Source organism: Brachionichthys hirsutus, chromosome 9 (assembly GCF_040956055.1).
Source record: "Brachionichthys hirsutus isolate HB-005 chromosome 9, CSIRO-AGI_Bhir_v1, whole genome shotgun sequence".
NCBI classification, from domain to species: domain Eukaryota; kingdom Metazoa; phylum Chordata; class Actinopteri; order Lophiiformes; family Brachionichthyidae; genus Brachionichthys; species Brachionichthys hirsutus.
In genome coordinates, this window is record NC_090905.1 from 2,331,967 (window position 1) to 2,356,381 (window position 24,415).

Below are 24,415 nucleotides of genomic sequence, written 5' to 3' on the forward strand. Positions count from 1 at the left end.
GGGCCACGGATCAAGCCGTCAGATTTGTTGTTTTCCACCGAACACACAAAAAAAATGTCAACAAGATTAAATGCTGCTCCGAGGGTTGGAATAAAATGAGTGGAAGTAAGTCGAACTTATTCATGAAAAATGATGTCTGGACTCGTCTCTTTGGGCTTCATACATAATGAATCAGTTTTGAGACGGCGTTAATTTAGCATTCCCTGTTTCTCAACCACTCGCTCGTTTCTCACTCAGCTGTGGTCGTTGCTGGAGTCTGACATTATCGATCAATGGCAAAGATAGGAAACTATTAATATAACTATCCACTACTGCCCTTCTCTTCTCCGTGTTTCTCTTTCCTCCCTTCTTCCTCTCCAAATATCTACTTCCTTTAAATTCTCATCCATTTTCTCATCTCTTGTTTCATCTTCAGTTCTCATTTTTCATCCCTCCCCTTAGCGGAGCTCACTCCTTCCTCCTCTTTCTCCTTCCTTACCTTGCTCTTCTTCACCCCCCCCCCCCCCCCCCCCTCCCTTTTGAAGGGAGCTGCTCTGAATGCCAGACCTCTCCCCTCAGCATCTCTTCTCATCCAACCATCAATTCACTATTCCATTCACATGGATATGATAAAGTGATTATGCATGGAGCCAGTGCTCCTCCTACACACACGCACACGCACACACACACACACACATACACATACAGAAGGTCATGTTGTATTTCCTTAAATATTCTGTGGATGTAGAACGCTAGCAACCCGGTGCTCCCCTGATTAATCTGTATCTTTACTTATAATCAGTGTCAGAGTGGAAGAAAGTTGAATGGATGGTGATCCCGGAGAGAAGAGGAGGGCGCAAAGGGAAAGGTAGGGAAGGAAAGTGCCTTAACACATTTGATTCGGCTCCACCAGGAGAGATCTTTTGATCAAATCACAAAAAAACCATGATAAATTCAAACAGGAGCGACCTTTGTCACGGTTCAGCGGCCACCGGTTCAAATCTTACAATCACATCTCACTGTCTCATAAGCAGAAATGATGTTTTTTTATTTATTTTTTATTTGGATGGGAGATGAGCTCCAGTGAAATAAAAAAAATCCATTATTTTGCCTTTTTCCAAAAGCCAAATGTAAACTTTTACTCCAATTTCTAAGTTGTGCTAAAGTTAGCAGGGATGCTATCAAGGATATCAATAATCTGCACAGCAAACAGGAAGTGGATACCCCAGTTTTACTGCTTTGTAAGACATCACTTGTGTTCTTTTAATTTGTCTTGTTGGGACATTTCTTATATTAAACAGTAGAAGAAGAAATCAAACTCAATTAAAACACACATCCGTGTTCCACATTACCTTGTGAAACAAATGTTTTTATGATGATTTTAAATGTTGAGACTTATGTACGAAGAATTTGAGTTACAAGAATTTATCATTTATGTTTACGGGACTTAGTGACAATAAGAAGGGTTGGTAGGTTCCTGAGGGGGCTCATTACAGCGACACAGAGGGCGTCGTTATCGCTGCATGCTGTGTGTGTTCCAGGGCAGCGATACGCCAGGACTACACACTGCCTGCAAGTGTGCAATTTTCTCTTCACTTAGACAAGGAGAAAGCAGATGATGCAAGGGGGACGAGTGCAGAAAGACACAGAGAATCGCTGACACATAAAACACCTCAGTTGGGCCATAGAACACCAGACCACATGGGGGTAGACTGCACACCGATTGGCTGGAGGATCAAACAACCCATGAAAGTAAATTATGCAGCCTGATGAAGGCTATTCTTCCTCATTCTGTGTAACTATGTCACAGCTCATTTCAGGCAGTAGACGCAGGTCTACGTGGCACGGATAACAAGACCATGCACAGATTGAAGGCATTTTCAAATAATGCAAAAATATATCCAGGGACAAAAAGTATTGTTGCATTATAATTGGATGGACAAGCAGGTCAAAGCTGATCTACTTGAAACTGAAGTAAAGGTCCAAGTAAATCCTTGAACGTCTTTAGGGACTGTTTCTGGTTTTGAAATCCTTATCTCCATGAACTACAGAGCCTATTGATCTTGTTATCGAGGAAAAGCGAATCTCATATGGACGTGTTGCTCGCCTTTTTGTAAATTTCCATAATTGATTCTAAGAATGTCTTATCACGTCCTTTTCGGGGGAGGACTGGAGCGTCTGCATAAAATGAGGCGACGGTCAGATCCCTTTCCATGCCCTTCATACCAAACACTGTGTGAGTCGGTCGCATGCACTATGATGCATTTTCCTCCCCCCCCCCCCCCCCCCCCCCCAGAGACTGCATTGACTTTTCTTCCCTACCACCTACACACCGGTGTACAGTATTGGGTTTGGATAGCACTGAGTCTGAAACAGCTTTCTATGTGGAATCTTCTTGTCTCTTCCATTTCTATAATTTGGCGTCACGCCACCTCTTGGGTGAACAGCTACTTTCTGGCAAGCAGGCTGAAGGCCGGCCGGAGGAAGTTGTAAAAGGTTGGTGGAACCTTGAACTCTGTGTAAATTCCAAGAAGGGAGTAACTGCCCGGGCCAATCCTATCAATCTGTCCAAAGGTGACAGTATGTCCGGGCATCTCTGCACCGCTACTTCCTTCATTTTTCTTTAATCCCGGACATTTTGAAAAAGAAAAAGAAAACAAAATGCACACTAGACAAATCAAACTGCAGGAGCAGCAACATAGTCATGTTTCAATTGGATGCCTCACTTTCACACATTAGAATAGATCCAGTAAGATAAGAGAGTAGAAGAAGTCTTCTGTGATGGAGACATGATGGCTTCATGTTTAAGAACAACGACATGAATGACCGTGACCTTCCACTCTTGTCTCTTTTACACATCTTTGCAGTTGTCATGGACGTAGCTTTACAACCTTTAGTAGAAACCATCAGGTCGCTAAATCATGAATGATGATTGGATTAAATTGGTCAATTTTACCTCATGCTTTGATAGAACCAAAAACAGATCCCTTAAAAATAATAATGTGCAACGAGGATGAAAAGCCACCAAAGGCAGGACAGGCGTGATCAAAGTGACCTAAAGTAGTATTTCAGTGAATGCATCCAGGTGATTATCAGCAGGTGGTTTGCCTTAATGACTGTTTTTTGCCCCCAGCAAAGGGGCAGCTAAGAGACAGGAGTTCAAGTGCAAATCCATCTTCTGCTTTCTGCAGTCAGGAAAGATCCTCTTGCTCTGAGATGAATGTGATATTCAGATGCAAATTCACTGCTGAAACAATTAGAATGACAGATATGGAAATTGTGGCATTTTTATGAGGATATCGCAGAGTCGGAGTATCTGACGGTGTGGAGATTGGAGGAATCAAAAGAGGTGATGTGCAAGTTGTAAATATTGATTTGTGAAAGTCACTGTCAGGAGATCTAGCAGAATAAACCACTGCAGTCTCACTGGTGACATCTTAAATGAGATGGTAATCATCGCAGAAGACCCCACTCTTCAGTCAGTCCTGTTTATCTGGTGTTAGAGTAACTTCTCCCGACAATAAACTGGACATTTAGTGAACAAGCTGTAATATCAAAAGAAAAGGACTCCGCCATCCTGTTGATAACACGTAAATAAATAAGTAAGGACAGATCATTCAAGTCTCCACCAAACATCGATGGGGTAATGAAGTAGGCCTGGTCGATAGACACTAACATGGTTGATAGTTTGATGGGCTCAGGCCTTCGATTGACCACTTTAGCTGGGTCCCTTTTATGTGACATTTTCAGTAAGATCAAGTTACTTTCATGGTCACTGGCCAAAGCACACCATTAACATTCACCATGTGTACCCTCTGGCTCTAAATGCAAGGCCTCTACAGACGACTGCTGTGTGACTACAAAAGATGAATATGAACTGTCTTTATGCAACATTAAAGTGAATGATTGTGATGTCCATCACTTCTTTTGCTCCAGTGGACAATAATACTGCAGATTGAACACAGTAACCTTCTCACTGTACTTCAAGTTTGGCCATTTGTGTGGCTATTAAATACGCCTTCATTTAGATTGATATCCTGGAAAGCGATTTCATAAGAAATAATAATTTTTCAGCCAGTAAATAAAACATATACGAGAAAAACAAATGTAATTAAACATGTTAATATCGTCACTAATATATATTAAAAGCTTTCTTGATAGGAAAATGCACGTTTATGCTTAGTTACATATTTGAATTTCTTTTTAAATACATTCGTTTCATGTGTACGACAGCGCCCTCAGGAGTAACATCTTTACATTGCATAGCCTAGTTCTGGGAAGTTACTTTAAAAACGTGAATTCTATGAGTTTTTCCACTTGATTTTAAGTTTTCTTTAAGCGTTAAAACATTTTAAAGTAGTCTTTCAGCAGAATATATTACATCGCGGAGTAAAAAGGCAATTTTTGTCGTGTTATTCGACGTCAAATACATATTATGTTTATATTATAATAGTTAACTTATATTTTTTATATATATATATAACGAAGAATAATCAACTCCATTAAATTGCGACAAAAAATAAAATAATTTGGTTTTTTTTATTGTTTACCGTCCGGAACCTTTAAAAATTACCTTTTTTTCCGCGGTTGAATGTGTTGGTAGAACGTTGAACACCGTCACGTTGCGTCACTTCCTGCAAACGTGAGACGGGCAGTACATGTGTTGAAACAGTGTGCGCGTCCTGTGTTCGAAGCCAACTGGCGCACAGATTCTCATTTTATGATGAACGATAGCACGATTATGGAGTCAGCGGAAGAGGAGGCGCAGCTCGGAGAGGAGTCGGAGGAGGAGAAAAGCGAGTTATCCGACGATGAGGTGGGTGAACTGTTGTCGTGCTAGCATCGGCTAGAATTAGCCGACGAAAGGTCTTACAATCGTCTTACAATGAAACTGTGTTTCTTGAGAACCATAAGTAAAATGACTGAACTTTTGATATTACTGATACTCCAGTTTGACATGTAATCGATGAGTCTGTACGTTGGCAGTGACGTAATGAGCATTTCACTGGTTACAGGATAAGTGCAAGATAATAATGTTTAACAACCTTTTCTTCTTCTTCTTTAGCTTCAATTAGCCTTTTCAAAGGGGTTGTTGAAACCAGGGATGAACGTTTTGGTTGAAAAACCCAAAAAGCTGTCCAACAATGTGGTGAGTGAGCTATCATCATCTTAATTGCCCCCCCTGGGGACAAATAAAGTTTATTGAATTGAATTATAAGATGGTTAGATGTCAGAATGTTTGTTTGGCTTTGACTTGTGTCCAAGTTACTACAGTTACTATATGAAAAGCATACTGCTATTATTTCCCTCTGGGATTAATGAGGCATTCTGAATAATCTTAGAACGCTTCTTGATCAATAATAAATACGTTTGATGATCTACTGTCTCTCATGTCTGTTGTGATTTAGGAGGGTATGAAACAGTGCCTTGCTGACTTGCGTAAAGATCTTCCGTGGGTGGAGCGATTGGACATGACCAACCTGCCAGTTGAGGACATTATTTCAAAAGCTGAAGGGAAGGTTCCAAATGTGACCAACGGAGATGTTAATGTGGACGATGATTTCCAAAGGGAAATGTATTTGTGAGTGTCCAAAACTAAATGTGTTCATTTTTTATGTTATGAAATTCTTTATTAGATTAGATTAGATTAACCGGTTTGAAATCGGTGCCTTGCTTGTTGATTCATCAGCTACCGCCAAGCTCAAGCCACGGTCCTAGAAGCGTTACCTCTCCTGAAGAAGCACTGCATCGCCACCAAGAGGCCGGAGGATTACTTTGCAGAAATGGCCAAGTCAGACCAGCAGATGCAGAAGGTGGGTAGTTTCCTTATCTTTTACCACAGAGTTTTACGATGCCCGCATCGCTGTCTAGGTGAACATTTTGACCTTTCAGCACAGTTGACTTGAATAAAATTATTAATAAGAAAAATATTGTTTTCTTCTTCTTTCCAGATCAGGAAAAAGCTGATCTCAAAGCAGACGAATCTGGAAAAGTCTGAGAAGGCCAAGAAGCTGCGTGAGCAAAGGAAATTTGGCAAAAAGGTTGGTGTCTTGTTTTATGCGGTCGCTTACAGTGTCCTGTCAGGCCTAAGATGACACTGATCGGGGCTTAAACAACAGGACAATCTCCAAGCATATCAAAAAAGCATTGTTGGAATCTTTTGATTGAATGACTGCAGCAGATGGGCTCTGTTGATGTCATGTTCATAATACAGTAGAACGATCCCCCTCCCCTTTAAAAGAAATAAGAATCCTCTGTTGGTAACACAATTTCTGAATGTCTCTCAGGTCCAAATAGAAGTGCTTCAAAAGAGGCAGAAGGAGAAGAAAGCTATGATGTCTGCCGTAAAGAAATACCAGAAAGGTATGGTTGCATCCATTTGTATAATAATCTATTTTTGTACCTTTGAGTAGTGCCAAAAATAATCCATTATAAATTTCTTCAAAATGAGAATAAGATTTCTGATGCGCCCCTCTCCCAGGAATGACCGACAAACTAGATTTCTTGGAAGGAGACAAGAAAACGGGGAAAGACTCGAGTCAAGGCCCTAAGAAAGCGTTGAGCGCAAAGAGGTAAGGCTTCACAGGATATTCCGATGCTTGTGACATTTTTACAACAGTATAAGTTGAACTGTCCATTCCGACAGCCCAAGCACCAAAAGAAAATACAAGGACCAGAAGTTCGGTTTCGGAGGCAAGAAACGCGGGAAGAAGTGGAACACCAAAGAGAGCTTCAACGACGTCTCCAGCTTCCGTGCCAAAGTGGCGAATGCTAAGGGCAACAAAGGCGGGAAGAAAGGCAAAGGAGGAAAACAAACTGTGAGTCGCACGCTTCAAACATCGACCACTTACCTGATAAATGTAGATCGTATTACCAATACAAATTCTAATTGCTTCCAGAAACGCCCTGGGAAGTCTGTTCGCAAGAAGATGAAGTCTCGCTCGTAAAATCCTCTCGTGGATCTTACTTCCAGGAAGGATTTTCCTTCCCATACATCCAGAGGCGTTTAGAAGGACTGCAGCTTTTCGTACTGCGCACATTTAATAAAATGTGCTCGGATCGATGAGGAGTATCCTTCAAGCCACAGATTGAGAGAGACATCCTGCCATGGTGGTACGGAAGCTATTTTAAAGACATCGCCGGTGAAGAACTTTAATTAAATGGCAAATGAAAGAGTTTGTTACAAGCAGGCCAAACCTTTTTTTAAAACTGAATTTGAATGTTAAGTTTTTACACGTTATGTTCTGTGGACATTAAACCTTCATCTCTTTGCCGTCTAATCGCGTCTTCTCTTTCTAACTCGGCTCCCCGACGCGTTCGTTCTCGACCTTGTGACGTGACATTTTATAATAATAGAATAGCTGTGAGTTTTGCCCTTTCCCTTTCATTAACATGATGATTAAGAGACGGTCGATGCGCTTTGTATAGATCCGTGCAAAAATGTCCCCTTGCAAGTATATTACGTAATTTCCTGAAATGCAAAGGGCAACTTGTCGAATGACGTCTTTATTGTATGACAAACAAATAAAGGAAACGCGGGTGCTCGCTGTGGGTCATTTACTTTGACGCTGCAGGGCAGATTCTTTGAGTTTGGTGACGTCGGTGCTGAACCGGTTGAAGTTGAGCCTTCTGTCGCCGCGGTTCGATGGAATCTGGTGACAGAATGATGGATTGAGGAACATCTCACGAGCTAAAGAGCTAAAGCTAAAGAGGTTTCTCACCAGTGGAGTTGAAATCCATCCGACCTCCTGACTCGCAGTCTGGGGCGTTGTGTATTTCTTGGTGGGTTCCTCCCGGGCCTTATGGAACGCCTCGATGAAGTCCGCTGGAAAAGAGGAACGCTTATTTCATACAACTGATGCTCTGAAGAAAGTTGATGCCTTTATTCTTTATAAATACTTTTTATCCAGAATAGACGAGTAAAACGTGCTTCTTTAGTGTCGGTATCTTACAGTTTTCTGCAATCACTTCTCTTGGTTTCCTTGACATGGGTTTGTCAGCCAGGATGTGCACTAAGAGACGAGGGGCCGCGTGAGAACAAATAATACACAATGGTGTAAATATACACTTTAATTTAAACCTCTGCCGAGTTTTTCCACAAGCAAACTCCTTCATTGCGATGCGCTTAAGGCCTCTTGTAACCATGGTGATGCTGCTTTACACGGCTCTTCGGATGGTTCGGGTTAAGACTCACATTTCCGGTGTGGATTGATGCTGAACTCTGTGTGGAGTTTCTGGTGACTTTGCTCCTTCCGGATCATTTCCACGTGAATTGCGTTTTGATGAACCAAATCCATTTTCCTGTTTCCTGCCATGCTTGAAAACAAACGATCAGCTATCGCAGACAGCAGGGAGTTGAAGATACTCGGGGTCGGGTGTTGGGGTTTAGTCACCTGGCAACAGTATACAGTGATTAGCGGTGTAGTAATGTGACTCGAACTCGGGGTGGCGCTGCGCGCTCAGGTCTCACTTCTGGGCATGATGGCTGATTGCAGAAAGGCCCCTTAGACTTTAATACAAGTCTGGCTGCGTTAGAATAAATGTTCATATATATAATCACTTAAAAAATATGAATAACACGTATATAAAATACTCCACTATTTATACATTTGTGTCTTAAGTATTGTCACTAAGATGTACTTAAAAAGTACTCATTAGGCATTAAAATAGTCACTCATAATGACATCTACATGTAGGCCTACAATTTTGTGCACAAAATTTAAGCCAATGATTGAAAATAAAACCTTCAGGTCAGGATTAAGTTTCCTTCAACTGCTGTTTTCAGTGCATTGGCAAGATGGATTAAAAATGTTGCATCATGTCTACAGTAATGAAAAATGCTGCAAGTGGATGAATCATTATGTCACATTAAGTATGACTTAAATAAATAAGTCTTATTTACAGAGAGACTTCAGCAATAAATCCAAATTCTCAGACGCTTAAATCAAGATTTTCCTACGTTGTGAACTGTTTGACTCTTAGAACTTAAGTTTCCTTCCCACGGACTTCTAGAAGCCATTTGTTCATCCCGATATAAACTGTGTATCCTTCAAATCACTGCTGTTTCATGCCGTGTTGAGAATGTTTGCCTCGGGCAAACAAATCCATCATGATGTAGTCGATGAGCAGCGAATGGCTGAATACGTCCAGACTGTGTGAAAAATGTAGCCAGCCTGAGAACTCTTTTGTTTTTGCTCTCTTGGGGCGACAGATGACAGTCGAAGCATTTTTTCTCGGTTCACTCACCCTGACTGTCTCCACGTTAGTCTGGATTCCACACACACACACACACACACATTGCATGCTTTTTTGCCACACGTGCACATGCCTGAACGAGACAAGTTGCATTTGTGTCTGCTGGTTTGGTAGCTGTTGGCGTTTCACACTTTGGAGAAAGGAACCTTAAAGTCAAAGCCGACCCAGCTAACCAGTGACCCTGTGACGGTGCATTGTGTGTGTGGCACATCTTCACATTGTCTCAGAGCACACTTGACTTCCCCTGCTCTCCTCACACACATGGATAACAGCACTTTTGCAACTTTTAAATAGTGTTGTTGTGTCGCTGCAAGGCTGCAAAGACGATTCCTGCTTCTCCACGTCCACTCGCATTTCATTGTCCTTTCATTCTGTATCTCCTCCTCCTCTTCATCTCCATCTCATCTTCTCAAAGGTAATCTTTTTTGTTTCGTGTGACCTTTGTGTGTGTTTATGAGCTTCCTCTATCAGATAAGCCGAGCTGTTCGGCTCTGGGTTCCGACACCATGACGCGATTCGACCTTTATTGGCACTGTGTGAGAAATATAATGGAAACAGGTAATAACTCTACCAGTGGAGAGGCTGTGTGTGTTGGGTGGGGGGGGGGGGGGCGATGAGGAGCCCGTGGTGTTTGCGTTGTGCGCGTGAAGCAGAGTGAGCTATATGTATTTCAGGAGGATGGGAGGCTTTGCGGTGTCGAGCTTTGTTCCCTGGGTCCTGTCACAGTGTCAGGCCGAGTTATCATCAAGGCCGCTTCGGAGCTCCTCCGGCTGGGAATGGTAAAAGGCCAGTTTGTGAGTTTGTTCAAATTCCAGTGTCACCCACATGCTGGGGAAAAGTACAGATGGGGTGTGTGAAATGATCAAATATGACAAGGTTTCAGCAAACTATTTAACAAGGAGCCATTTGTACGTGGAGTAGTGCCGGCTAATGGAGGAGGCCTCATCGTGGCCACCCTCCCCCCCCCCCCCCCCCCGGGTGCCCGTAGCACGACAGCATTTTGTTTGGCTTTAACTTGGCTTGGAAGAATTATTAATAACCGAATGGTCCTTGAGGAAAATAAAGTTTTCAAAAATGCACGGATGCTCCGAATGCTGACAGAAAAACGTTTGGACAAGGTCATGGAAGCTGTGTTTTTTTGTGTGTCTATTTTTTATTTAATCCCTTGTTGTTTTTATATTATTCATAAACAGCTGTTACTTTGTGTCAGGCGCAGCTTTCCACAGCTTCAGCTATTATAACTATTTTATTCTGTTATTTGATTGAAAACAGAAAACATTTGGAACGTTTGCCAAAGCGTTTTAACCTTAATATAATGCTTCTGTGAACAGTTCTGTTTCCCCCAGTAATATCTTGTCTTGTCTCCTACGCTCAAAGAATTTAGCAAGTTTTAACATTTGAAAATGCGCTTCATGGAAAAAGAGAAGAAGAAAGAAAATGTTTTGCATACATTAAAATTGAGATTCAAAGCTTGACTTTCTCAGCTGACAATAGCGGTTTGAAGGTTCAGGGTTTGAAAGCGTGCTAAGCTGCGCCGTGATCTCAGGCAGAGGACTGTGAGAAAGTGGTTTTGTGGTTTTGGTGCTGGACCCCCCCCCCCGTGTCTGCTCTGTCTGTGGCTGCCAGTCAACCAGAACTCTAATCTAACAGCAGGTAAAAAACAACCTTTCCCATTCCTTTGTCTCCTCGCGTACTGAGATAATAATTTATCTCAGCTTTTAATCAGCTTTTTTATTTTGCTGACTTGGACCCCAGGAGTGACTGTGAGTGTTTACTTATCAGATCATGGAGTTATTTACTCTCCCCTCTCTTTTTAAACATCCCATGTTTGGAGACGAAAGGCACCTTTACGTGGCGACACACTCATGCGAACACACACCAACGGCTGTGTGACTGTTCTATCTATTCACCTTGCTGTGGAGACAACAGGTGATAGCGGACCGCATGTACTGGTACCTGTACAAACACCCCCACACACTTGTGCTTTCCAGTTTTGTTTTGATAATCTCGTAGGTGTCTGGGTCTCGCTGGAGACACCGAGGTCCTGGGAAAACCGTCTTCCCATCAGATGGGAGCGCCGTGTCACCACGGCTGCTGTCTGGAATCTCCTGTTTTGTCTCAGGGAGGGAGATCCGCTCAGGTGGGACGGCTGATGTCAGTATCAGACTTACAATGGAAATGATAGGAGAAAAACGGCTTGCACTTTTTGCTGCTGGTGGTTGAAAAGTTAAATTTCACCGGAGAAGAAATTGTGCAACTTACACATTTTTGCACGATTATGCATCCTAACAGCACCACATGTAATAACATAACACTGACATGGACTATTTTCAGCACTTTAATGGCTTGAAGGTGCTCCGCCTGCATTCTCTGTATCAACCATTCCTCACTGCATGATCCGTGTCTTTAAAAAAACCTCCCCGTTTCACGCCTCTCCGCTCCAGTCGCTCAGTGCACAGCATCCTCCACAAATTGGAGGCTGAATTCAAACTCCTTCTTGGCTTCCCTGAACTCTTATGTCCCACTCAGCTGCCCGCTCAGCCGTGCCGAATTCTCTCTTCATCGTTTTAGCATTAATAGACGACACCCCGGAGTACTGCCTTAACAAACTGCAATTAAAAGCAGTGGCAGCATTGAAGCTCCGAAGTACAGAAAACGTCACATTTACTATTTCAGCATTTGTGGCCGGAGTCAGCCCGTCCTGTTCATGCTTCTCACACTTCCACGGGTTGCATTACAGATTCGTGTGCGGTCGCAATGTCGTTTTTGTGGTTATAGGATGGACGGCTCTTGAAAATCAACGTCATGATATCCCGAGGAGTGAAATTCAAATTCCAATGCATTCCAAAACAGTTTGTAGATATAGCTCACCTTCCTAAGACTTTTGTTCAGATAGATTCACATCAAGCAAAGAGATTGGCATCGGAAAAGTGAACAGTCCTTTTCGCTGTTTTTCTAATTTAACCTTGTCTGTGTGGCACAGAAAACTCCCAGCTCACTTGATGCTCACTGCAACATGAAGGCCATTTTTTCAAATTCATTTTTAATACATTGATTTTCGATGCCACTGTGAAATAACAGATGAGAAAAACAGCAAGGATTGAATAGGCGATAACTCCAACCCCTTTCAAAATAAAGCACTTTGTGAGACAACAATTTGAAGAACATCGGTACATGTAGCCTGAGAAAGAGAGACGGGCCGTGAATCCCTGTTCGTGCATTCGCTTGTTCATTCATCTCCATAATGACTGGTTTCGGGCCCAAATAATCGAGTGTGTTTCCATTCTGAGAGACTCAATAATCACAGCCTTAAGGCCAAGATACAGCGTCATGCAGGCAATGTCAATAATTGCCAGTGAAAGAGATACAGGAAATACGCCCGACGCCGAGGACGATATCATCACTCAAGTTAATTAAAAAATGCTATTAGAATATAAACTTCAAAGGAAGAACATACCTTCCCATTCACCTGAATGGGAAACTACGTTCTAATCTTTTTACTGCAGCTGTAAATCAGATTGGTTAGTAAAAGTCAGCGTCGTGTCAGATTAGTAGCATCCTGTCTGCCTTGGTGGTGTTTACTGCCTCACCCGTTTGGATCATTAACCCACTGTAGCCGGGGGGATAACACAATCCCAAGTGTCCATGGCTCAGATCTCGTGAACAGGAAGATCGTTGGGAGAGAGCAACAGGGTTATCACTCATGTCAAATTCCTTGCCAAAGTGGCCACTTTGTTTGGGAAAGGGATCTGGGTTTGTCACGGCTTGGCGGACACTCGTTCTCCTCGAGTGAAAGGAGCTCAAGACCCCGAAAGATAACAAGGTACGGTTATTTGGTTTTTTCATCTGAGGCGGTTCTGTAGTTGTTCAATACTTGCCGCAGGTCATGGCCAATTAGACGCATTCATGTCCATTCGTAATCCAGCCTCCTGTCATCAGTCAGAAACGATCTATTTTATCCACATCCCGTGGAGCCGGATGTGGAGATATGGATATGATTCATTTGGCAGCGATTTGTTTCAAATGCATCCGAGATGTGCGATAATGAATGTCACAATCAAACAGCTCCAACTTTCATCAATCACAAGTGAGTTGGATTCTTCTCCTGGTAGAAAAACCCTTCACTGCAACCTTTCCGAGACGCTTCGAGCGCCGCTTCCTCAATTGCTGGGTGTGCTTTTTAACATCTGAGAATACTTCCTTTCCTTGAATGGTTTCTACGCATCTGCACCTGGAACAGGGTACGTATTTGAAGCCTGAGAAATCAGCACTAAATCGTTGCCTCGTCCCTCTTTCTCCTGTTGACAGTCCAGCTAAATGTCAAGTCTGTCATCAGCCGCCACTTTACCCGTAGCGACAAAAGAGGGGTCAGGTTGCCGCTGCGGTTCGGCGTTTGCTACGAACCGGGAGAAGCTTGACACATGAGAGGTTGGAAGGGGTTTTTTTTGTGGGGGGGGGGGCAAACAAATTGAACTTAAAATATGACTGTAGGGAGGCGGGGTGAGAAGTCTGTAACCGTAACTGTGCAAAAAACATACAAAAAGAACAACTCGCTTAAAAACTGGGCCAGTTTAGAAACACAGTATTCCCATAGTGCATTATGAAGGCCATATCATTAAGGACAACTGGGCAATGCAAAATGGACCAGTCTGCAAGTTTAGTCTATCTATAAGATGGCGTGAAACGACCGGTAGGAATATCTATCACATGGTCATTATACATGCGCATCATTGTTCCCATTCTAAAGATATAAATGAGACATGGTCCTCTTCATAAAAGCTTTACTCTGGACCGCTAGTCAAACCCTCTACAGGGCACCATCAGCATCCACTGAGGAAATTGGCCAAAAGGAATATAGAACAAAGGTTCAAAGTGAGGAAGTTCATGCTCCTCACTGGAGCCGTGGAAAGTTGTGCTAATACAGGATATGTCAGCACAAGAGACATTTTAATGCCAGGAATGACAGGCGCTATCAGAGCCCGTTTGACCAATCATTATTTGAATGTTGGCCCGTCAGATGTCCAGAGTGAGGTATGGTTTCATCACCTCCCGTTTTCAGCCATTACATCAGCCCGTAAAGCCGGCCGACAATGATGCAATGCCTCTCATTTTATCCATTCTCAACTGCCAGCATCACTTTGCATCTCAATTATCACGTCTTTCACACTCCACTGTTAAGATACTACTTGTCTCAAAAACCGTCCAAGCAGAAAACCTCGAGACTGAGTAAGAGAATGGAAAATATAAGTAAACAGAAGTGAACTTCAAATGGACTGTTTATCAATAGCAGCGTCTGGCTGCTGATTGAAAGATGGAACCTCATTCTCTTTCTGATTCGGTTGTGCCTGGAGGAGAGCAGATAGAGATTAATGAGCTTATTAAATCCGAACGGATTCCCGGACAGACAGCTCATTAAAAAGGCAGTGCTTGGAGCCCTTCACAATGCAGGTCAGTGGTGTAGCAGCCTATCGAAATTGAGCTTGTCCATCATAAAGAATCTTCGGACCATCTAGAAGACGACTCCAATTGTCAGCCAAAGTTCTTGAGAGAGGACTTTATTAGACGTATTTGTCAAAGTAATGTTTAATCAGTAGCGGTGGCGTGTGCTTCAATACCGTCTCACTTTTAAGTGTATTGAATACAAATACATGAAAAAGAACTCCACCATTTGGTGCTTGTGCAATCAGAGCAATGCGACTGCACGTTGTGTATTTATTTGTATTCACTATTCCTCTTTCATTTCATCAAATGTTGGTCCACTAACTTCGTTTCTGCAAAGCATGTATTTACTTTGGACATTCTTCAGGGGCCCCTTTCGCACGTTTCCTGTCTCCTTGGCTGCAAAGAGAGGACAAACCGTCTTCTCTACCTCCACAAACACGCGCCTTCCAACTTAAGGTTTGACAAGTAAAATAACTGAGCAGGCATTTGCTGTGTTGTTGCATGACGTGCGGCAGCAGCACGTTGGGTGGGACGGGTGAAGCGAGGGAAGAGGTGGAGCGCCGTTCTGTTGAGTTCAGCGATCAACTGTGCTCTCCCACAGCGGCTGCAACTGCTGGCTGGCACTTCCCAGTGCAGAGATGGAGGTCATGCACAGCATATAGCATCACACATATACACACACACATGCATTTGTGCACACCTGTGGGGCTTCCATAAAGGCTGGTCCTCAGCCAGCAGCTGCTGCCAACAACCCATCATCACACTTTTCACCTGGCAGTGTCTCGACAGTCCATCCTTTTACAGCTCTCCTGTGAAACTATGCCAGCAGATACACACAGCCTATACGTGTGTGTGTGTGTGTGTGTCTGCGTGTGTGCAAATACAACTGTGTGTCAGAAAATAAAGTGAGTTTTATGCACCAACTCAACAACAGTTAAGGCTGTTTTCGTGCAGAGTCTCATTATGTCTTGGAATTGGTTTCATTTTAAACTGATTACATTCATTCCCACTGTAGCGTGTCCTGCCTGTGATGTGTGTGTGTTGTGTGTTTTCCACACATGCATGTGTGTTGTGAAGCCGAGAACACAGCGAAGATTAATCATACATAGCTAATTAAATGACGAGCGTATTAACGCATCGATCAAGGAATGGGAAATTGACAGACAGCTATTTTTTGAAAGCAGAAACGAAACAAAGTGAGGATTTGCATATTTTCTCCCGTGTAATTTCAGATATTTTTATGCTGCCGACTAAAAGGAGATGTGCTTAGCTAAGGGTTTAGGGTTTAGTTAAAGAATCAGACATCAAAATCAGCACTAAAATTATTGTGTAGAATTTGTTTTATTAAGGATAATTATTCATTGGATGTACTGCTCAATACATTAAAACTCTATTCAGTAACAATTTATCACAGCATTTACAGCTGTTGAAGACCCTAAAAATACAGACATATGAAGTCTCCTCCTCTTACTCCTTCCTGTTCCTACCCTGGGATCTTTGGACAAAGGGAAGTCTTGCCCGCTCATCCTGCCGTCTGTCACTCCTCACCACCACCAATGCATGCAGGGATCCGGTTACAGCCGACATCAACAGCCACCACTTCACGCACACACTCGGCTGAAGAGGCCTCCATTGTCCAGGTATGTGCTCTGTCACGACTGGCCTCTTAACACAGCAAAGACACACAGACAAAGAATTCTCAGAATCTGTTAGTGCTGCTGAAAAAGAGGCCGTTGAGGTTTTGGAGCTGGTGTGATTGGCAAAAAAAAAAAAAAAGGCTTTGTGGCTGGACTTCTGTGTAATCAGGGTAATGAATTACAGCTGGCAACAAGTGGCATTGGGCTGGTGTAACAACCACTTTAGAGAGTCACGATTCCGAAGCAACAGGGGCTCTGGTACATTGATTTAATCTATGACTAATAAATAGTACATGGTTTGATTTTATGATTGAGGATTTGAGGAATGAGCTGTATTTTTAATTCTGGGTATTAAATATCCTGCATGTGCAACAATGCACTAAAGGTTATTTCCCCCTACACAACTAATTGATTGATTTTACTTTGATTATGCAATCAGAGCCGTAATCTATCCCTCCACAGGCGCAGACTATACTGTAGTTTGTAACATCAGTCCTGTTTCCCACCGAACCAGCGGTTCACCACTAATTCTTGCAGAACCCTCCGATGACTTCCTTGCGGTTTGGCAAAGTTAATAAGCTCGAATTGAACCCAGTCATTATATTTCCTCCAAAACATATTGAGCAAACCAAATAAAAGTTAAAAGGAAAAGGAACTACACAAAATCCTGTTCAGTGGCACGCTTGTTGGTCTATGCGTCTGATTTTAGACTTACCTTTTTTCAAGGAATCTGTTCTAAACAACCAGCAGAAACGCACAATCTGCAGCATTTCTGCATTTAGTGGCTGAAACGTTGTCATTTTTCTTGCCATAAAATCTGCTGAATCCCTCCTATTATGTAAATTCGAGCAAACTTTAAATCTTAGCAGCACAGTTTGTTTCTTTAATGGCTTTTGAACATTAATTTATATTTATATATAATCTTATTTAAAATCCTTATCTGCAGAGAACCAGCTCGAAGACCGTTGTATGATAACTTGCTAAGTTTGTTTCCTGAGACAATATATCTGTGTGTATTTCAGTTCATTTGTGTGTGTGTGTGTGTGTTTGTGTGTGTGTGTGTGTGTGTGTGTGTGTGTGTGTGCAGGTTTGTGCTTGCAGACCCGGGAGTCGATCCATATGCAAAATAAACGACATATTCATCTAAAGTCCATATTACACAGACACATGTGCGTTCTCCTTCAAAGAAATATTCCCATTTCTGTATTTTCAACATATTTTACGGGCCGCTGTAAAACCAAAATCATATAATGCGACATAAATTGGCCGAGAATGAAATGCAGTCATGACTGCAAACAGAAGTGAAGCAGGTTCGTGGATCTTGACTGTGTTGTATGTGGCAAACAAGACATTTTCATGAGTTCAAATATATAGTGATGCGTCATCTAGTAAAATAAACTGTGGTGGAATTTCCTTAAACATGAGAGAAAAATCTATGTTTGTGTTGGAATTAAAAAAACTTTCTTGCACAAGAACATAAATCACCGCGCTGTGATTTACCCACAAAAAGCAGCCGTTGGAATTCAGAGGTTGTGTCACATGACATTGTATTATTTGCATTGTGTTGTAAAATTCTCCCCACAAACAACATCACAAATTAGGGCACTAATTTCCACTCACCGCTGTGTGCAGATGAGTGTGATCACTCACTGAAGTGTGACTGTATTTGGATGTTGTGGTGACACAACATGACACGTTGCCAATGGAGCCAGATCATTAATTACAGTCATTACACTCACCGCCCAAAAAAACACACACTCAAAACGCACGCACATGTCCAGCGTGTAGCTGCCCCTTGCGTGCATCTCCAGTCCAATTCAACAAAAACCAAATAAATACGCACCTGTTGACACAGCTGTGTGTGTGTGTGTGTGCGTGCGCGATGCAGAAGTCGCTGAGGTAAATGCGTCCGTCTGCATGAATTTCTGTGTGACTACTATATGCGCTCCTGGCGCGTTAAACTTTGCATGCAACAAACAAACGCACATTCATGCATCAATGCTCAGTAGCTTGTGGCTCCCTCTGACAAATGCCTTTCTTCATTAGACTCAAACACATTCCCTCACTCCCCCCCGAGGAAAGAAAATCAGCCATTTAAAGTTCCATTCTTCCGCATCTTATTTTTGCATTGTCATTATTTTTGCTACCTGTCGCAGGTCATTCTCGCCAACATTGACCGACTTGCCATCCGGCTTGTAGCCTGGAGACAGACACAAATTGGAACACAGAGGCTGGATGCTATCAGCATCATAGCAACAAAACAAACAGGCAGCGGGCTGCAAGCATTTCTTTGAGACAGAGATTTACATTGTACAGACTGAGATAGAAGATTATCTAATCTTGTGTTGCATGTCTCGTTTACTTCTTTTGTGCTGGAGGGGGGGGGAAATTCAAGCCAAAAAAGGGGAGAATTTAAAGGTCTGAAATAGATATTTAGCTACTCGTAGCGAGCATCCAATAATATTCCAGTTTGCAGCGACAAGTTTCAACGTTTTTCCTTCAGAGTTCATATCTTTAAAAGAAAACACACTTCAGTATCACTCACAAAGAACTGATGAGAGCGGGTCATGATGGGCAGATTGGGTGATGGCTGAGGGATGGAGCAGATGGAGAGACGAGGGCGTCAGGTCTGACATGCAGTCTGACAATCAGCAGCCTTGCAGTCTCCATTCTCTTTCTTTCTATCTGTTTGTCTGCTGCATCGGTTCCCCTCTGTCTACTCCTCCTTCTCAGTCTATTGTTCTCTGACATTTACTGTTGTTGTACACTCAGCCAAACTTCTCTTATTAACCGTCCTGCTGTCCTTTGGGTCAATATGACCACATTCAATGTTCAATAATATATATATATATATTTTTACTTTATATTTCATTAAATTTCCTAGTTTGATGGGTACAATTCATAAAGCATAAAGTTATCGTGATGCTATTTTCTTCAGTGTGCTGAACCGTAGTCAAGGTCAAACGGTCAGGGAGCATCTGCTCCAGAATGCAGGCTTTGTGGGTCATGAGGCAGTCCCAGCGTCGTCGGTGTTCATCAGCGTGTTCAGTTATTTGGGTGATGTTCAATGGCGCCATGACAGTTTATAAAGTCACTGACTAGAAAATCCCTTAAATAGAATTTGTTCGATTTAATCATGTTAGACATTTCTAGTTTCCAGATTCTAAACCTGACCTTTAATAATTCTGGGATAGACGTTCCAAGTTCCAGCACACACGCATGGTGAGCCTTCCACATCCAGGTCTCTCCGATCGCATGAAGGCAATCAGATTAGAGGAGAAGCCAAATCATTCTCTTATCTCTCTGGGACCATCTCTTATCAGATGACTCATTTGGGCTCCTCTGAGGATAACACTGTGTTATTTGTATCATTTTATTCAAATCCTGAGAATAAGTTGAACTAAATAAAAAAACCTCACCTGGTCTTTCAAACCGGCGTTTGAACAGAATCTGACTTCCGACTCCTCTGATGCTCGTGCACCCACAAATCATAATTCCCCCTCATTTTGGGAGAGGAACGTAGCCACCTTTGTCAGCGCCGTCACCGCTGTGTTTTCACATTCGTGTGTGAGTGATGCGGCTCGGTGAGCTAACGGCAACCTATTTCCTTCCATTCGTTTATCCGCCGCTCACTCTCACTCAGGTGTCGAGAAAGGCAGTGATTCAGTTCTCAGAGATCCAACTACTTCAATTGGAATTTCACAGAGGGAAGGAAAGGCACGATGATCGATAAATCACAGTTATAGCGGGGGCTGGCTCAAGACTAGATCCTTCCACTGAGCTCTCAGTCCGCTGTCTCTCTGTCTTCCTTGTCTCTTTCTTTTTGCGTCTAACAGTGTGGCCCCTGTCTGTGAGTACTGCACGCTCCTAATCGGTGATGACTGAGGCTTTTCTGTTCCACACTGAGTCGTTTTCCATGCTGACGCATTAGTTTGATGGATCGTTAGAAAATAGTGGCAACCAGACTTCAATTTCAGGCCAATGTAGGCCAAATTAAATGTACATTAGTTTCAATTGAATGTACTGTCGACTGGTTCCGTTTTGAGTTGCACTTACAGCAAGTCTGGTTCTATTACAGGCATCTGCGGTCACAACACGGCACATATTTTCCTAAGATCCTGCGAGATTTGAATCAACAATCCAGTAAAACTCCTTAAAACTGTAAAAAACAAAGTAATTATAAATATTATTTTATGTAAAATATTAGTTATTTGTCTGTTAGCTGCAATCAAAATGAAAGTAAAAAAAGGAGAACAGGCAATACCATCCGCCCATCCATCTGTTTTTCCGGATACCTTGCAGCAGCTGTTCGGTGACATCCCAGCTTTTTATTAACTGCTGATGTTTGTTGTTTGTTAAATTCTCAGTTTCAAATCCCAGGTGCTCTAAACATCTCACAAATGTATCCAGAAACATATTTGGTCAGAGGCCAGACGTCAAGCAGTGGCTCGTGTTCATGTAATGACTACATCAGTGTAATAGAATCACTTTTAATTCAATCTGTTCTTAATTTGTCGCTGATTATCTGTTGGAGTTCTTGTAAATAGCTCCGCTGGTAGTTTATAACATTCTTTGTCCCGTGTCCCGAGTTTGATCTTGAGCCACAGCCACTTAAGACCCGACATGACTTTGGTGGTGTTGTCGTTCTTTTTCAGACATGACTTTGTCATGTTTGAAAAAGAACGACAACACCACACGATGCAGATATGACCCGGGAACTTCTAGCAGTGTGTTGGATTTAATCTGCAGCCGTCCTGCCTCGCTGTAGTGAAGCGCGGTTGGCATCATACGCTCTGGCAAGGCCAGAATGGAAAAGTGCCACAAGCTGCGTTCAAAAGGACATACCTCCATCTTGAATATCAAACATTTGGCAGTGGACCCAGTCTGAGTACCCCAATGAGCATTTGGCAGAGCGAGGATAAAAGCTGACTCCACTAGTAACTTTGCTCTAAAAAAAGATTCAGATTCTTCTTTAAAATGAAAACGTCAGCTGTCAGTCCATCTCTGTAAAACAAAAATGAAACACGCTGTTTCAGGTGTGGAAAATATTTGGAGGTTTGTCCAAAATGTTGCCGTCGGATCACCTGACTGATCGAAAGCTGCCGTCGATGGAAGATGTCATAAGAACTTTGGCCAAAACAACGTGGCTGTTTCCATCTTTTTAGCTAATGTTTTGTCTCCTGAAACTGCAACACCATGAGAATTTAGCCTGTGGTGGCGCTTTGCCTTGTGCTAGCGATTCATCACTTGCTTTGGCGGCGGTGATCGCATGAGCAACAGAGCGAGCCGTTACCGGTGTGATGTGCAGTGCAAGCATCTGGCGTAAGGGGTTAATTGAGGGCGATTAAGGTGATTAATAGCTTTGTTTGAAGTGAAAACACAAGACAGAGTAGCTTGTGTTTCAGAGTGAAAATTTGGAGGGGGAAAATCCCATCAGTGGTTTGTGTGCAGAATGGTTGAAGAAGGTTGCAGTTGTGTGTGTGTGTGTGTGGGGGGGGGGGGGGCAGCAACGTTTGTGCTCTCGGCTTAATGGCAGAATGAAATGGCAATATGACTGTGTTGGGAGGAAATGGAAACACAGCCGTGTCTGTGATCACCGAAGGGGATAGAGTAATATTGACATGGAGCTGGTTGGTTAAAGGACTTTCTCTTTCTGTGATGTACCACGCCTTTGATTGTCTTAGAGAGAAACTTTCAATTTGTGTGTATGTGTGTGTGTGTGTGTGTGTGTTCAGGATAAACCTAAACACACGTGCTTCTAATCGATCAGGGTACACGCTGTCGATCAAACGGCACCCGAGGCTTCGTCTGTTGGGACAGGTTAATTCAGGTTCGATCCCTGTCTTGTTTCTTGATTGTTGATCCTTTCTGAGCTGTAAAACAAGATTTATTATGCATTTATGTCATCCGTTATTCATGTTTCGGATGTCTGTTGAAATGGAACATCTTATATTTGGTGAACGTCTCATTTTCAATTAAACGTCAGCTCGATATTTGGAGATTTATGGGAGTACTTACTCCGTTTTGCTTCCAGTACTTCACCTGTTCACTTCCTCCTCCTCCTCCTCCTCCTCACACTGAACTCTGTTTAGAACAGCTATTCATGAAGCATTGTTGAACACAGATTCACGGGTCATGGCATCATGCTATGCTAGTTAAAGGTCGGTCAGTGGCGTGCAGAGACATTCAAATAAGATCAAATACGGAGCTTTAAATTGAGTGCAGTGATGCTGACAGCCCAGTCGGCGTATGCTGTATGCACATTCCTCGTCACAACACTAATTTGTGTTTCATTTGATTAAAGTGTTCATTCCCAATCCCAAAAATAAGATGTACGGAGTTGAGCAACAGGCTTTACCTCATCTCCCATCTATTCCAACACCGGCTAAAACACCAACCCGGAATAGGCAGTCCCTTCTCCATAAATACCTTCTTCATGTATTTTACCGAAAGCTGAGATGTATAATAACATGTATTTATTTACACTATTTATAATTGTAAATTGTATTAGACAAAAATTGTGCGCCGTACGTACGTTTCTGGTCTCCCCACCTGTGATCTTATAGTTTTGGCCCGGTGGTTTCTCTGGTAGCGTAATGTCTCCTGACAAAAAGGGGTAAAAATAAAACGCTTTAAAGCATGTTGATCCTGGCAGGTTCCGTCACAGTTCCAGGTTATTGCAAGCTGCGGGGATCCTCCTATCGCTGCATCTCAACTTGCCAACACGTTTCCTTGAACGCTCTCGTTTTCCCTCCCGGCACCCCGCCTGCCCCGGCTGTTATTCCTAAAGGTTTGTGAACTGACATCAAAACATGGTTTTATGTGTCGTTAAACTCTCTTTTCAAATCTCAGATAATCAATCACTTGTAAGAGGGTGCCAATATGTTAGCGTACGGGGAGGTGTACGTATCAGAACATGAATAACATCAGAGCAGATTAGTCAGAGTCAAAATGCGGTCAAGGAAATTGTTGGACTTTGGGTTTGCATAAATGTCTACAGAATAAAATCCCATACAATCTGGGTAAATACTGCTTTAATGCATTTGCCATACGCGTTGTTTTTGCGTTGCTGTTATGGCTACCACCCTCGTTCTCTGAAATTCCTGAACTTGCGCGGTATATCCCGGTTTTAGCTCATGAGTACTCTCAGGCCAGACTCCAGCATGTTAAGATTAAAACAAAGATATTAAACCATACATTGAAGAAGAAACAACAACAAAAAAACACTGAGTATTTGATCGTATTACATGTGTCGAGAAGTTGCCGTGAGCCGTCGTGTCTTCGGTGTTGTAATGTCTTCTGGAGGGAGAGACATCTAACGAGAGAGAGGTGAGAGAAAGTGCAGTCTTGCGGTCGGCTTTGGTTTCTAATATTGGAGAGGTAGTTCTTCGGCGGCCAAGTGGCACCGTGTGACGGTAACTGGATCGCCACACAGCTGCAGTTTGTGGGCACCGCGGGTCGTCCCCAAGGCTGCTCGAGTAGCGGTGGCGCAACTCCGCGCACATGCGAGCACACACACGCTGTAAGTCCACACGTTAGTGAATGGAAAAACCCAAATAGTACAGGATGGGGGTTAAGTGGGGAGGTGCGGGAAAGAACTCTACCCTGCCTGTTTCAAAGATGTTTTTAAAGCTGTGCGATTTCTAGCCCACGCGAGGCAAGGCTGGGTTTACACACAGGGCCGGCTTTTAAAGCTGCTGTGTTTGTTCATCTGTTAAATGAAGGGTGGCGATGGTCAGACTGGAAACCTAACTGCAGTCAATTAGGAATGTCTCAGTCAGGGCGCCGCGCAGATGCTCGTCCCCTACTAAAGCCCTGTTGTTTCTGTTAACCTCTACGTAGCCTGAAACACTCAAGTCTGTCTGATTCACGAAGAATCGGTCTGAAAATGCTTCTAGTCGTCATTCTGATGAACCTCCTTGGCTGCACAGCTGTAGCGTAACCCTAAACCAGTATCTCTGGAGTCTGGCTGGGCTACCAAACACCAGAGAACATACAGGGCTGTTCTGTTGCAGGGCAGGGTGGGACAGGAGAGAATCCAAAAGTTGGTTTAGAGCTGGCAGACAGATCAAAGACTCCTCCCTGACCCTTCATATTCAGTG

The 24,415-nt window shown here is 42.9% G+C and overlaps 2 protein-coding genes across 3 annotated transcripts; one reads left to right on the forward strand and one right to left on the reverse strand.

Moving 5' to 3' along the window:
• The first annotated feature begins 4,624 nt into the window (after positions 1-4,624).
• On the forward strand, positions 4,625-7,249 carry ebna1bp2 (EBNA1 binding protein 2). Its single transcript, XM_068743348.1, has 9 exons — positions 4,625-4,795; positions 5,045-5,128; positions 5,388-5,560; positions 5,669-5,792; positions 5,931-6,020; positions 6,267-6,342; positions 6,461-6,551; positions 6,626-6,797; positions 6,879-7,249. Exons 1-9 carry the CDS (start codon positions 4,700-4,702, stop codon positions 6,924-6,926), a joined length of 954 nt encoding a protein of 317 aa, XP_068599449.1. The 5' UTR covers positions 4,625-4,699; the 3' UTR covers positions 6,927-7,249.
• A 131-nt stretch (positions 7,250-7,380) lies between these two features.
• cfap144 (cilia and flagella associated protein 144) lies at positions 7,381-8,391 on the reverse strand. Of its 2 annotated transcripts, XM_068743351.1 has the most exons (5): positions 8,373-8,391; positions 8,174-8,287; positions 7,932-7,991; positions 7,701-7,804; positions 7,381-7,631 (listed from the first exon to the last, which is right to left on the reverse strand). In XM_068743351.1, exons 2-5 carry the CDS (start codon positions 8,274-8,276, stop codon positions 7,533-7,535), a joined length of 366 nt encoding a protein of 121 aa, XP_068599452.1. In that variant the 5' UTR covers positions 8,277-8,287; positions 8,373-8,391; the 3' UTR covers positions 7,381-7,532. The 2 variants fall into 2 exon arrangements, with proteins under 2 accessions (XP_068599452.1, XP_068599451.1); XM_068743350.1 differs by lacking the exon at positions 8,373-8,391 and having other exon boundaries at positions 8,174-8,315.
• Between the last annotated feature and the right edge of the window lie 16,024 nt (positions 8,392-24,415).